At 51.8% G+C, this 14,460-nt stretch overlaps 4 protein-coding genes across 4 annotated transcripts; 2 read left to right on the top strand and 2 right to left on the bottom strand.

Moving 5' to 3' along the window:
- Window positions 1-1,157: 1,157 nt before the first annotated feature.
- BO83DRAFT_182732 (putative C2H2 finger domain protein) lies at window positions 1,158-5,174 on the top strand. Its single transcript, XM_025526486.1, has one exon. It carries the CDS (start codon window positions 1,399-1,401, stop codon window positions 5,023-5,025), a length of 3,627 nt encoding a protein of 1,208 aa, XP_025382678.1. The 5' UTR covers window positions 1,158-1,398; the 3' UTR covers window positions 5,026-5,174.
- A 2,111-nt stretch (window positions 5,175-7,285) lies between these two features.
- BO83DRAFT_412346 (uncharacterized protein) lies at window positions 7,286-8,455 on the bottom strand (the record flags this gene model as incomplete). Its single annotated transcript, XM_025534398.1, has 5 exons — window positions 7,286-7,474; window positions 7,625-7,747; window positions 7,898-7,951; window positions 7,986-8,007; window positions 8,405-8,455. 5 exons carry the CDS (start codon window positions 8,453-8,455, stop codon window positions 7,407-7,409), a joined length of 318 nt encoding a protein of 105 aa, XP_025382677.1. The 3' UTR covers window positions 7,286-7,406.
- Window positions 8,456-8,915: 460 nt separating this feature from the next.
- BO83DRAFT_182707 (putative C2H2 finger domain protein) lies at window positions 8,916-12,184 on the top strand. Its single transcript, XM_025526485.1, has 5 exons — window positions 8,916-9,090; window positions 9,213-9,943; window positions 10,000-10,263; window positions 10,325-11,020; window positions 11,084-12,184. The coding sequence occupies exons 1-5, from the start codon at window positions 9,085-9,087 to the stop codon at window positions 11,961-11,963; spliced, it is 2,577 nt and encodes an 858-aa protein (XP_025382676.1). The 5' UTR covers window positions 8,916-9,084; the 3' UTR covers window positions 11,964-12,184.
- Window positions 12,116-12,802, bottom strand: BO83DRAFT_383105 (uncharacterized protein). Its single transcript, XM_025532390.1, has 3 exons — window positions 12,610-12,802; window positions 12,426-12,552; window positions 12,116-12,343 (listed from the first exon to the last, which is right to left on the bottom strand). Exons 1-3 carry the CDS (start codon window positions 12,733-12,735, stop codon window positions 12,288-12,290), a joined length of 309 nt encoding a protein of 102 aa, XP_025382675.1. The 5' UTR covers window positions 12,736-12,802; the 3' UTR covers window positions 12,116-12,287.
- Between the last annotated feature and the right edge of the window lie 1,658 nt (window positions 12,803-14,460).

The raw sequence follows: 14,460 nt of genomic DNA, 5'->3' as shown, positions 1-14,460 counted from the left end.
AACATATGAAGAGAGAGCAAGCACTGTGAATTTTCAGGAGATGGCATAACAGCAATTCCCACCACCCCACCAACACTAACTAACTATGACTGATTTGTACCTGAACCTGTTAGTTTTAGTTTGGCTAGTTGGTACCCCGCTTGGCTGTGAGTGGCCCGCAATGCTGCACGCCGGCGCGTATCGTCGCCATTCTCACCAGCCAGATTGAGGCCTTCATCCGGTTGTGACAATTGAAGATGATGGTTGGAAATTTAGTAGCTTGGCCTGACTGGCCCCCCCTAATACTACAGGAGTACTACTACTAGTAGTAGTAGTATTAGACAGTAAGCTTCACTCACCCCCTTCCGATGTGGCTCAGTTCTCTTCGAGTGGTGAATGTGGATTCTCTGTCAAGTCACAGCCGCAAGGCGCCTTTGCGCTTTCCCTCGTTTTCTCTCTCTCTCTCTTTCTCTTCTCTTCCTCTCTTCTCACCCACTCACTCACCCTCACTACCCTGAGCACTCTTAATTTCTTGCATTTCCTTCGCGTCATCTTCTCAGGCCAGGCTTCTCAAGACCAAAGCCTCGTTTCCTGGGCTTTCTCTTTTTTATTTTATCTATTTATTTTTTCCCCCCCTACTTTCTCCCCTTCCCACCCATTATTTCGCTCGTTATTCTCACTCATCCTCGTTCCCCGTGACTGCGGCTCTACTTATCGAAATACATTTAATACCCGTAATCTATCCTACTACTATCGCTATCCTCTCTATTATTCCCTTTCCCCCCCAAAACGCTTGCCTCTCTCTACTACTTCTCTTCACCACCTCAACTTGGACCACCAACAACTAACCAACATCCTGAATCCATCGTTTTCCCCTTCCCTTTCCCCGTACTACTTCCACTGCTTGTCGCTCCACTCAGGATTCCGTCCCGCTTAGCTGAACTCTCTTCTGCAATCTTCAGTTACTTGTTTTCCCCTCGCTCGTGACTAAGTACTAGTACTCCAAGCTCGGGTCTTGGCCTCATTTGTTCCTCACTCTACTAACTCGCTCCTCCCGGCTTACTGCGACGGTGGCTTACCCACTTCAAGTTGCGCCCGCCACATACTGATTCAAGGGGCATTCCTGAATAATCTTCATTGCTTCTACGCCATCTTCGCTGCTTACAAACGCCGAGGCGCCCTGTTCTCCTCCATGTCGATCTAGAAATGCTATCTCGGATTCCCGTTCACTGGTCTTTGTGTGTAGTCTGCTTCACCGAGACAGACTGAAACCAAGCCTGCAGAACAGCAGAATCCCAGCTGTTTTTCTTGGATCACCGAGACTTCTTCTTACTGAAGAGGTGATCGCTTGTATTCACCGCATAATTCTTACCGCGCGCATCGCACGGGGTCGATACGACCCAAAGGCCCACTGCAAGCATGTCCACCTTATCACCGAGGCTCATCCAGGACGAGTCGCCCACCGATATGACTTTCTACGATTCCAACTACCACGACCCTTACCTCTCGGCCCCCTTGGACCCCGATGAAGCTTCCTTCAAGTCCTCCGCTATCAGATTGACGCCTGTTCCTGGTGAAGACCATAGCACAGGAAATCCATCGTCTCCCTTGAATATCCAAACAAACGATGACTTAGCTTATGGACATGCCAATGGTCAAGCGGCTTCTTATTCAGAGTTTCTCAGCCCAATCGATGACTTTTCGAGCGATATGAGTGCGCACACGTCCCCCAGCGCCGATATATTATCCGCAGGTTTTGGCATGGACGTGGATTTTAGGAACAATGCACTGCAACATGACAACAACATGGCGCTGCCCCTACCGAATATTGACACCTCGGCTACTGACATGCTGCCCTCGTCAACGTCCATGCTGTCGCCACAGCAAGCTGGTTGGACTCCGGTCAGGGAATCTAGTCTACTCCCAGATACGGATCACATCAAGTCTCAGACTGAGCGCGACAATATGGCGCGGCAACCCCAAGCACTGTCATTGATCACAAGTCCCCAGAGCGATAACCTCAGTGTTCATGCATTTCCGGATTCGGCCAGAGCAAGGAGTCCTATTGTCAAGATCGAAAGCTATTCCCGCGGGGACTCACCGGTCAGAGATGCTTCTTCAGCCGGGCGACGCCGGAGCCTGACTTCCAACCACCTTTCGCCGAACGATATGACCAGTGATTCAGAAAATGAGGGCGTCGAAGAAAGCTATGGGGCAATCGGGCAAAGCTACACAGTTGCACGAGCGAACGACGGTTCCTGGTTACCCAACATGACTACCGGGCAAGGCGGCGTTGAGCCATCGTCACGAGACGAGATTTTCGTCCCAAGTCCGAACGAGATGGAAAATCGACGACGACTAGAGGAGAAGAATGCCGACATCCAGTCATGGTCAGCATCTGTAAGCGCTGCGAATAGTGAGGCAGGAGACGAGGACACTTCTTTGCTTGGTGGGAATCGTAGCCACCTGGGAGGCAGACGCAGAGCCAAAAGTGCCGGGGACCCATCGCTTCAGCCGGATTACTTCTCCCTGAAATCTCGACTTTTGGAACCCGCCGTACCGGGGCCTGGGCTCTTGCTCCATGAAAGTAGCGATGATGGCATCAGTGAAGGCGGGTCGGACAGTGCAGAAAGCCGATCAGACTCACCAGCTGTCAGTGTCAATGAAGCGAGGTGGGCACACGAGGATGCAGAAGTTGCCCCTGAGGAAGAGCAACAGAGACCCGAAGATGGAGAACCGTCCCCACATCAGTTCCTCGGAGCTCCTCCATGGCGGGATCCTGAGCACGACGCGTTTCCCCAGGAGACGCGGATGCAGCCTGCAAGCTCGAGTGCTGCCATGGTAGAATATCAACGAAGAGCCAAGGACATTGACACCGCCTCGCGCTCGGCGACTTGGGGCACCCGGCATTTGAACGATGCAGAAGTCAACAGTATTATCGGCCCCGGTGGCTCCTTCGAAAATATGTCACTAAATGACAAGAAACATGAAAGACGAAGTAGCCTCCGAAAATTCCTACACAGAAAACCCTCCAGCAACTTGAAGCGGCGCCTATCGGATCTCTCAATCATTCCCCCAAGCACGGAGGGCGCGAGCAAAGCTGAAGATGTCAAGAGTCCCCCGTTGAGAAAGGACAGCTTCCCTCACCGGTTGAACCTCAGTCGATCCAGGTCTCCAAGCCTTAACACAAGCAGTGCCGTGATCGCTATTGCCGGACAGATGGCGGCTATTGGAGGCAAAGATTCCCTCCGGGCTGCGTCGCCAAATCCAGCCACAGGCCCCTGGACATATCTGAAAGGTCGGGGAAGAAGCCGAAGTGAGCTACCAAGGGCTTCAGCTCCCGGGTTGATGGACCTGATGACCAGTCATGGCGGACCACCGATTCCCAACATTGCCTACTCACCACGGGCAAGCAACCACCACGAAGCCCCGCAGAAGAGTCCAGGAGAGGACCACGCGGGAGCCAATGCAGATGATGAGGATGACGACATGGTGGACGAAAAGGGATTGGTGATGCAGTTCCCGCTCCCATCGCATTTGCCGGTGCCGACTCTCGAGGGGTTCAAGAACCAAATCACGCAGATCAATCCCCGACTTCCGCCCGCATTGATTGAACGCTTTGCTCACGAGCAGCTTCGTCGGTACCGGAAGCTAGTAGAGAGCAAGCAAAGCCATACACGTGCTGTTGGCCAGAAGCAATGTAAATCAGGGAAGTTCTGCTTCGCATTGGGTGGCGAGGCAAAATTGCTGGCACCTCGCGCTAGCCCCGAAGCTACTCACACGCAGTTTCATATCCCGGGTCATGGAGCGGTCGAGGACGACCCTCACAAGCTTGGAGAAAGCGCCGTCACTGCAGCACAGTTTCCCCCGGGTGTACCCCTACCGCCGGTCAAACGGTTGCCAGCGGAGTTCGAATGCCCGGTATGCTTCCAAGTCAAGAAGTTTCAGAAACCTTCAGACTGGACCAAGCATGTCCACGAAGATGTGCAGCCATTTACATGTACCTTCCCACAGTGCTCGGACCCCAAGTCCTTCAAGCGAAAGGCTGATTGGGTCCGACACGAAAGTGAGCGACATAGAAAACTAGAGTGGTGGACGTGTACGGTTCCTGATTGCAACCATACTTGCTACCGGAAAGACAACTTTGTACAACATCTTGTCAGGGAACATAAGATGCCAGAGCCCAAAGTCAAGAAACCGAAAAACCAGGGGGCGTCGACCAAGACCAAAGGCGAATCTGTTTCTCCGGACTCGCAGGAAGACAGCAATCGCGAGCGGGAGATTGAACACCTCTGGCACCTTGTAGACAAGTGTCGACATGACACGCCCAGGGGACCCAAGGACGAACCGTGTCGCTTTTGCGGTAATGTCTGTAGCACCTGGAAGAAGCTAACGGTGCACTTGGCCAAGCACATGGAACAGATCGCTATGCCCGTTTTGGCGCTTGTAGATGAGAGGGATCTTCCAATGATCGAGACTACTGGTCCTAGCGATGAGCCCGCTCCTGGACTGAATCCAGGGACCCCACCAAATGAAGCCAGCCGTTATATGCCAAACTCGGATGGCGTTGACGGACCCTCGGTGGTATCGATGGATCTCACGCAGGCACCATGCGCCAGCAATAATGCCGAGAACGCCCAGGAGCCTATGATGTCCTTCACTCCGTCATATTCCCCCCACTTGCCAACCATGCCTGGTGGTTGGATCTCCGCCGAGCCTGAGTCAATTGACGCGTACGATGATGCGCCCATAATGGGCCTGCCAGGGGGGAGTGCGGATCAGACGCGGCTCATGCCGGTGCATCAAAATTCGGTCACCTATCCGCCCCCTTTCAACGCTGGGCCTCGACTGAGGGTCCCCAGTCCAAACCTCAGTGTGCTGCAGGACCCGTATAGCTTCTCCCTATCCCCCACGGATATGCAGCCCACCTATGATCATCAGGGGCCAGTTTACGTATCACCTTCCACGGACCACCGCTATGGGTATCAAGGCTCGATGCCACCGGCCATGCCTTACGTTCCGAGGGGCTACCGAGAACAGCCCTGATCCTCAATCGGGAGAGGCGACGTCGTAACGTCTCACGGGGCTTATGACCCTAGCGCAGCAGTTGCAGATCGTGGAAGGGTGGAGGATGGAATGCGCTTGGAACGGTCGTCTATCCTAGGAAATATTCCCATGACCACACTCGGATTTTGGGGAAAGGATTTTACTTCTTTTTTCTTGTTCTGCTTTTTAGGTCTTATTTCTGTATCTTGTTGATCTGCATCCACCTATATACCCACCATTGGATTGAACATAGCACCATTGACCGTTCTTGGAAAGGAATATTGTATTTTATGCGTGTATGTTACTGTGGGTTCGGTTTCTCCTACAGGATCCCTTCTTGACCTGCTTAGAGGTTCTCCCAATCTCTTTTCGTTTTCTTGTCCAGATAGGTTTTGGGTTCCGATTTATTTATTTTTATTTTTATTTTTTTTTTTTTAGTTTGGCGTATCTCTTGGGGCTTGGCCAGGGATGGATGGCGTCAGCCGAGATCCAGGACTACGATGGTCGCCGAACCCCGTCAATCTAGGAATGAGCTAGTTTCGCATCCATTGCCCTGTGTGCTACCTACTGACATCGTATGCACGCTGCACGCGTGGCCCCCAAATTGTCAATTGGTCATGATGCGATGATTGGAGGAGAGACGACGCACGTCGCAGGGTAACTTGACGGCACACTGCAGCGGGTGGTGAGGGGATGGCATCCGGACGACATTCAACGCAGGACAGAAGATTCCCTCCTCGCTGCCTGTCAACGTCGGGTCGGAGAAGGCGAAACCAACGGCTGATCAACGACCCTGGCGGAAGCACAGGATTGGGGGGGTGGGTGTGGTGGTGGGTGAAAGCATAGTCCCCCCGTGGTTACGACGCTGCGAGCACAGCCCATGAGGCTTGAAACCTCAACCGTTGCTCTATTGAAGGAGATCCCTCGGGCTGTGATCTGACGCTGGAGGTGATATTTTTAGGCAGACCGGGATGATGATGGGGAAAGAAAGGGAGTAAGGGATCCACGGGGAGGAAAGGCGTGGAAACTAAACTAGTCGATCGACGACCATGACACTACTGGACACGCTACTCTTTCTCTCTTGGGTCTCTACCTCTACAGGTACAGAGGTTCCGGCATGCATCTAGCTTGGGGGGGAGGGGGTGTAAAATTAGGTAGGTCTGTCGTGTGTTTCGGAGGAATGGGTAAGTGAAAGATAACGAACATGGAAAGAAAGGCAGATGAAGAGAAATGGGGAAGCTAACATCCCTCTCTATGCAACCAGTCTGCTTGTGGTCAGTCAGTCGACTAGTCTATATCAGATAGATTGCTGCAGTGTGATGACTTTGGGTGTAGATCCATAACGGACCTCCCTGAGGGATCGTCCGGGACGCGGGTGAAGGGTTCGCTACCCTACCCTACCCTCTCGATCGGAGTCTTCACTGATCACTCGCCGGGGGTGGATGAGGAGGGGGGGAATGAGAAGACGCGAAACCTAAACGGGGTGGATAATAGCGGGAGAGGGAGGAGAGCGACAGAGACAATGAAGATTTCAAGCGAGAAGATTGACCAAGTGGGTATTGACCCAGGCTGTCACTTCACGACGAACGGCTTATCGGGGGCCCTCCTTACTGAGAGTCTGACACAGCCCCCGTTAGTGACTTTTAGTCCGGCTCTCCGCGAGGGAAAAAGGTTCGCCCCGTCTTTTGTTGAACCGGATTTCTTCCCCTGGCGATGGGCCTGCAGCCAATGGAGCTGCGGCCGCGTGATGATCGCTCAACCACCTTACATACGAGGGCTTCTACTCTCTTTTTTTTTTTTTTCTCTCCCCTTCCCTTTCCCCTTACCCCCTCTGCTTTCCCACCAATTCATTTAGAGTGATTGATTACTCGACCGAGTATGGCCTGCTCCGGGGAGGACGCAGAGTGAACAGTCTGAAATGCGGGCTGTCTGTGACTTCGTTTCCCCCCTCCCGTCGAGCTGCTAGTGATGCCGGATAGTATCACTTGAGTTCCTAAATACGAGAAAGACAGACGCTCCGAGGAAATGCACAGAACACGGATGATCCTGCCCCAGCCAGGTGGTAGTAAAGCTGAAAAGGGCAAAAGACAACAGCGAAAGAAAAATAAAAAGCAAATAAATACGGAATAGAAGAAAACCGAAGGAAAAAAAAAAGAGAAGAAAAGAAGAGAAAAGAGCAATACGAAAATGGTAGAAGTAAAGAAAAAAAAATGAGAAAAAGAAATTCAGAACGACAACTACTACCCGTGGGGGTAAAGAGGAAGAGAACGACGATGATGAGGGAATGATGATGGCTGAGAATAATTGCGCCGAAGTCAATACAGCCCATTACTAGCGAGAAGTCTAGTCTGTCGGACTATTCTTCCTCTTCCTACTATCTATCAATCCATCATCCATGGGTCCAGGAGGGTCCTTGTGTCGCCCGTTGGGATCGCATCTCGATCGGATCCTGAGCGCCGGTAGAGGATGGACGATAGCTGGTCCTTGCCATTCTCCATCCATCCAACCATCCATCAATCTCTCTCCATCAATCAATCTATTCATCCATCCACTCCTATCGATCCAGCCTATCGGAAAGAGGATCTATCGAGACTTGTACCGTGGGTCGGCTTACTCGCTCTGACAGGTCCGTCTGGACTAGCGTGGATGCTTAACGGGATGGAGTCCACCGGCCTCTCTAGACCGGCTCCAGTTCTCCAGCAGCTTTTTCCCTTTCCCCCAGCTTCGTTTCACATACTGTAGAGTCTCAACCTGTCACCGCACTCCTCTCTGGTCTGCTGGGCTCGATCGATCGGGGAAGCGCAATGAAAGTGCTAGCCAAAAGACCTGCAGCAGGAAGACCCAGCGGATTGAAGGATGAGTGAGCATTAACTAAGGATGATCGGCGTGGCATTCCTTCTGGCCTCCTCTTCTCCAGCAATGCCAGCTTGCGGAGACCTTGACGTGGGACATGCCATGACCATCCGCTTCGATTAGCTCGTCCTGTCAGAGCTTTCTGATGGGGTCCTGGGATGCCTCTTTTTCTGGATTGTTGACTCAGTTCCTCCCTCACCTCGACACGTTATCGCGTGGGTGGGGGAGGCATTTTGAGGGTTTGTAATGGAGATCCTCGGTCGATCCTCTCTCTCTCTCTCTCTCTCTCTCGGTCTCTCTCCAGTTTTGCTTTTTCCGGCCTGTCGTCTGTTCTCTGTCGATTTTTATTTATTTTATTTTTATTCTTACAGTAATGATATAATTATTCGGTATATTTATTTATTCTTAATTATTATTTTTTTTTTCTCGAATTTATTTTTTACTTGCATTATTTCCTTTTTCCTCCTCTTGGACCGCGTATTTTCCATCCACTTTGCCATTGTTCCCCATCCAACTATTAGCTTACTGCTTGCTTGTGCTGCTGCTGCTGCTGCTGCTCCTCCTCGTCTTCTTGCATGCTTAGTTCCAGTCGCTCTTCCTATCGTTTCCCCTCTTTCGCTGTCTTGCTTTTTTGGTGAATTTTTTTTTTCTTCTTCTCCTCTTCTGCTCGTCTCGTCTCTTTCTCCTCCCATTTCTTTTTCTCCGGTTCATCGGTCGCTCATCCGGCTGATTTTCATTCTCCTCCCTTTCTTTTCCTGCTTTCGTTTAGCCCAGGTGTCTTTCTGGTCGCCGACCACGGCTGATTCTCCCCTCCCTCTTCCTTCTCCTCCCTCCTCCTCTTGTCTCCCAATATATTATTCCTTCTAGTGATACGCGGCCGATCATCCGGCTCTCTATCACTTCCTTCTTCTCAGCTGGGACCCAGTGCTCGACAATCTCCTAACCCAACGATTTCACCCCGAAAGGGAAAAGGAACCTGATCATCACAGGAGCGTTGTGGCTCATCATCACCGTCTCGGTTTAGAACCCGATCGGTTCCCTCACGACGGGTTTCGGCCCCCTCTTGCTATATGATAAACCTCCCAGTGTCCGCCCTCTCCTCCCGTCTCGCCAGAGGCTATCTTCCTACTCGCCAATAACACACCGAGAAAGCGGGTGAGCTTACTCCTGTAGGATCTGCTTCATCCTGCCATTATCACACACATTATGAGTGTATGTTGCAGGTTTCCTTTTGTTTATTCCCCCTGAGTATTCAGTCATGCACCGGCGGGCGGGATATATGTACATGCCCGGCCGGCCAAGAGACGGGCCAGAGCTGACTCTTGGTGGCACAGACATCCGATCCCAGCAAGCCCTGGGACAATTCCAGTGATATCCTACAAGGCATTATGGGCACTCGGGCAGTGCCTACGTCAGGTTCTTCGCAGGTCGACCTCTCATCCGACGGGCTGTCCCCGTCCGACCTCACGCTGGGCGATCCGGCGTCATTCTTGGGCTTCCAATTCGCATCCGAGCCAGCCATTCCTCATCCTAATCATCCATCCATTCTTCAACCATGGTCACTGTATCACAAGCAAACATCCTCGCCCCTCCCCCAGCTATTCGATGCCTCCGCCTATCCTCCGCTGACACGATGGAGAAACGACCAAGAGGCGTGGAACCCGCTCCAAGTGACAGGTGGGCCCATCTATCCTGCTGCGTTCGTTGTCCCGCGTTCGCACCAAGTCTACGGCCTTGACCGCCGATCATCAAGTGGACATCACAGCACACCCTCCGAGGCTGGTAGTCAGTATACCGGTATCCATCTGTCCGACTCCGGATATAGTACGCAGGGCTGCACCACACGCTCTGTGGCTGCATCATACGCCCTCGAGTCGGCCTGCAGCCCATTCCTGGCACCTCTCGACCACGAGCAGGATGATAGAGTATCCGCACTCGACCTCAACACCGCCCCATATGGTGACGCCATGGATGCGTTGGACTCTCCGTCCTTGTTGTGCCAGGACGTGATCAAGTGCGACTACCCCGGTTGTCAATGGACTGGCAAGTGTCCTTCCGACAAGAGGTGCGTTCCCTTAGGTGCTTGCTTCAGTGAAAGGGCTAGGAAGCTGACTGTCACAGGAAACACGAAGCCAGACATAAGAAGCTCTTCAAATGCGACGAGCCGAACTGCACCCGCAAAGAGGGGTTCGGTACCATCAACGACCTTGCTCGTCACAAGAAGTGTGTTCACAAGCAGGAGCCTGAGCGGGGGCCGAAAGTCCTCTACATGTGCTTCGGACATAACTGCCCACGCCGGAATAAGAAATGGCCTCGATTGGACAACTTCCGTCAACATCTTGCTCGTATGCACAGTGACGAGGACGTTGAGGAGCTGCTACGGAGGTAAGTCAGTTGAACACTCTGCGTATCAGCTACAAGATGGAGACACTAACATGTTATCTAGGTCGCATGAGTGGTATGAAACCTGCGTGAAGCCGCAGGAGCTGGGGTCCTCTTTCATTGATTCCCTGTCGGAAGAAGCGCCAACCCTACAGGCCGAACCAGTCTCCCAGTCCGAGAGCCTTGCGAAAGATACAATTCATGGCTCTTCGGCCTCACCAGTTAGCGCTGATAGGGGATTTCCGTCTCCTGAAACCCTCACACCAGATACCGTCATGCGAATGAATGAAGAGTACAACGACCGTAGCGCTGACGCTGCATCGGTTCAACCGCCGCTTGCAAAGCCACTCCCTAGCGAGCTGCCCGCTCTGAGAGCCCTCAATCTGGAATCTTCGTTGGATTCAAAGGTTCCCCTACCCACCCAGCTCGACACCGCCAGAAACGGAAAGATGGACGACATGGTCAATGAAGCTGCAGTCAACATGATCAATGCGATGACAAAGGCCATGAACACCAACGAGCGAAGACGGAGCCAGCAATCCGAGTCTGGGGACGAAATTGTCGACCAGAGTGTGGAGCTGTCGGATCGCAAGCGCGATATGCTACAAAGGATCTTGTCCGCTGCTCTCGATCGTCTGTCAGGGCCGTCTGGCTCCAGCCACGCCCCTTCCCAAGCCACTCCGGATGAAGACCGTGAGAAGAAGGGCTGGATTCAATGTGAATTTTGCACGAAGCGGACACGTCTGCGATGTGAGATGAAGTAAGTGAGCCTTGGTGTTTCTTTGATATCAGCCGGGACTTTGCTGACTGAGTCGTTTGAAAGGAAGCATAAGAAGCGCCACGAACGGCCATATGGATGCACGTTCTCCAAGTGCAATAAGACTTTCGGCAGCAAGGCCGATTGGAAGCGCCACGAAAATTCCCAGCATTTCCACGCGCAGTGCTGGCGGTGCACCCTGCCCGATGCCACGCAAGAGGGTCTCCCGTGTGCGCGCCTATTCTACCGCCAGGAGATATACGTCCAGCACCTGAAGAAGCATCACGAAACCGATGACGGTGAGGTCCGGGCGTCGCTGTGCAACAATCGGATCAACCGCGACGGTGATCCGCGTCCCTCGCACTACTGGTGCGGTTTTTGTCGGGTCCTGCTACCTCTGAAGACACAGGGAGTGGGCGCCTGGAACGAACGATATAACCACATCGATGTCGAGCATTTTAAGAAAGGCGAGCGCGTGGAAGACTGGCTCCTCCCCTCTGGACATCTAACCAAGAGTCAAGAGCGGGACGAGATCAAGAAACAACGGGCCGACGGTAACGGTTATGATAGTGAGCCGGCCATGGATGAAATCAGCGATGATGAATCTGTGAGCAGCGAATGTGCTGCCGAGCACGAGCCACTGCAGGATGACTTGATGGCAATCGACGAGGAACCGACGCCCGAGACCGACTCGTTGCAACACAATCAGTCTAATTCTTACCCTCAATCGTCGAATTTGCGGAAGCGGAAATTTCCGGCGCTGCAGTCTCCAACGAACCCTCACAGAGATACCGCACAGATGGCGGGTCTGGACAAACGGTCAAGACTCGGTTCCTCATGGGGATCGTTCTATCGTGGTGATGACACCATGCAGCCGAGTCAGTTGCCTCACGAAGGCAGCTCGGCTTATTGTGTTGGTCTAGCCTCGCACGAGGGGATGCAATAGCTTGGAAACCGATCAAGCAGTGCTCCACCATCTTTACAGTATTGATGAGCCTACTATGGTTGGAGGATCCTCATGACAGATAAGGGGGGCATGTAACTTTAGCCACGTCCAGTCACATTGTCATTTGTTTTGTTTTTCATAGCGTTAGGATACACACATATATATAACGAAGACACGCATACCAACAATCAAGATTCAAGAACAAGATTACCAGTACTACAAGCACTCCACATAGACATAAATATAAAAATATAAGATAAGTAGGGGTATATATATAATCCAAGACCCAAGTTAATAAACCAATTGAACTAGGCGATGAAACGCTTATTTTTGCGCGCCAGTCAATTCCTTGGCCTTCTTCTCCAGCGCTTCTACCTCCTCTACATGGGATTAATCAGCCACACATTCCCTCTTCTCTTCCATCACAACACAAAAGGCAAGGATGAGAGTAGACGAGCTTACTATTCTTCTCCGCCTTAGACTCATCCATCTCCAACTTCAACCACGTCCAGTGGATGACTTGATAGGTGAAGATGGCACCGAGGAAGACCTTAGCAAAGGGACTCACGAAGAGTTTGTAGCGGGCCATCTGGTTGCATGGATTAGCATTGAATTAATTGATAGACACGTAGCTGGGTAAACTGACTCCCTCTCTATAAGCACTGGATGATGACGAGTCCGGGCTCCATCTGGCAGTGGAGGTGGACAGGGAGGCCCGCTGAGTGATGAGAATCCGGGAGCGGAGGAGGGGGGTGAAGGAGCGGGAGAACATTTTCATGAATTTAAATGGTAGATATTAGATAGAATAGAAGTGATAATACATATGATTTTTGTTTATGTAGTAGATATGTATGTATCTCCGCAAGTTGAAAGTTGCTTTCGGCGAGAGACGGACCGTGCTGACTCAGCCATGCCTTCGGCCAAACAGTCACATGATATCAAGCGAGAGGCGAAAGTCGAGAACACGCGGGGAGGGGCAAGGAGTTTAAGGGCGATAAGCTTCGTGGGGAAAAAAATCGTGGGCTACTATTTTTATTTTTTAACTATCTAGGCACATATGGGGCTGAGATGTGGTTCAAGATCTACTATGTTTTTTATGATTTTATCTTGGAGAAGGTTTTGAATTTTTGGTGGGTTATGATTGGAAAGGTTGTAGAAGATATTGTTTAGTTTGAGGGGATATTTTAGTTTTGGTTTTGTGTATTAAGTCTATATAGAGGTGAAATTGGGGAGTTTGTTGTTCTGGGGTATGGAGGGGGGTTGAATGTTGTTATGAAAGGAACGGGGGGGAACAGGACGGGAGAAATAGCGAAGATAACAATGGGAAGGGCTGATACTTGTTTGGTTTGTGGTGCGCACAGTCATGGATTGGCGGCTACGCTAGACTACATTAGGAACTGGTTGCTGGTTAGTAACCACTCGGGGACGGGTGAGTTGGTGGCCTGAGGCCAGTTACCGGGCACTGAATTGCCCGCGCAGTTCAGCTGCTGCTTCTCTTGTGTCTCTCTCACTGCTTGTTGCTGTGAGCATCTCCGGTCTCTTGATCTATCCATCGCCCTCTTCCCCGGTGGATTTATCTATCACTTTGGCCACTCTGGAGATTCTTTTTTTTCCCCCTTCCCTATTCATTCATTCATTTATCTTTTTCTTCTTCCCTCCTCTCCATCGGGGATCCAATCCCCTCCCCTCCCCCTGTGCTGAGCAGCTTGCATGCGACGCGTCCCTTCCGGTTGGTCAGTCCGTGAGCCTCGCTCCGTTCATTTCATTTCCCTGCCTTTCTCTCTCTCCTCTTGCTTTTGGCGCATTGCGCTTCGCCGTCGTCTTCTATTTTTTATTTCCTTTCTTCCCTCCCACTCCCTCTCCTACCCTCGTGTTGTGTTATTCACGGCCTCTGTTTCCTTCTCCATTAATAATTGATGGCCGTTGAAACCTGCTTCCATTGTGGGTTTGCCTGAGAATCTACCATCATCGTCGCTCGTTGAGTGAGAGACCTCTCCATCGCTCGCTCTGTGTGTGTTCTGTCCGAGTGAGTGTATTCGAGTTTTGCTTCCCCTTCTACCAGCCTTTCCTGTCGGTTTGCAACGGGCCTTTTCATTCCCCCATTCACTTTCTTGTTACATTGGCCTCTGTAAGTGCCAGTATCATTCCTCTCCGCTGTTCAATCGCCGCGGCGGGACATCTTCCCCGTCTCTGGCTTCAACTCCACGCTTCATCGCCCTCGTGCTTCTTGTATCTTCTCTACTCTCTATGTCATTCTCTCCATCCTCTGCTTGCTAATCCATCACTTCCTCGTCTTGTTCACCCTACTAACATGGCAATTCGCAAAAGATCCCCCTGTCTGGCGCGGCATCATGCCTCGTGCTAAGCGCTCCATCGAGGAGTTGGCCAATAAGTCCGACTCGGATGATGACGACTACAGCGATCATCCCGTGCGCTCATCTCGACGCTCCGCCTCTCGAACCAAATCCAAGAAGAAGTCCAAGCCCGTCAAGAAAAG

The sequence above is a fragment of the Aspergillus eucalypticola genome, assembly GCF_003184535.1.
Source record: "Aspergillus eucalypticola CBS 122712 chromosome Unknown BO83scaffold_41, whole genome shotgun sequence".
NCBI lineage: Eukaryota > Fungi > Ascomycota > Eurotiomycetes > Eurotiales > Aspergillaceae > Aspergillus > Aspergillus eucalypticola.
The sequence above is the reverse complement of the archived record's forward strand: the minus strand, read 5'-3'. Positions and strand labels throughout refer to the sequence as shown.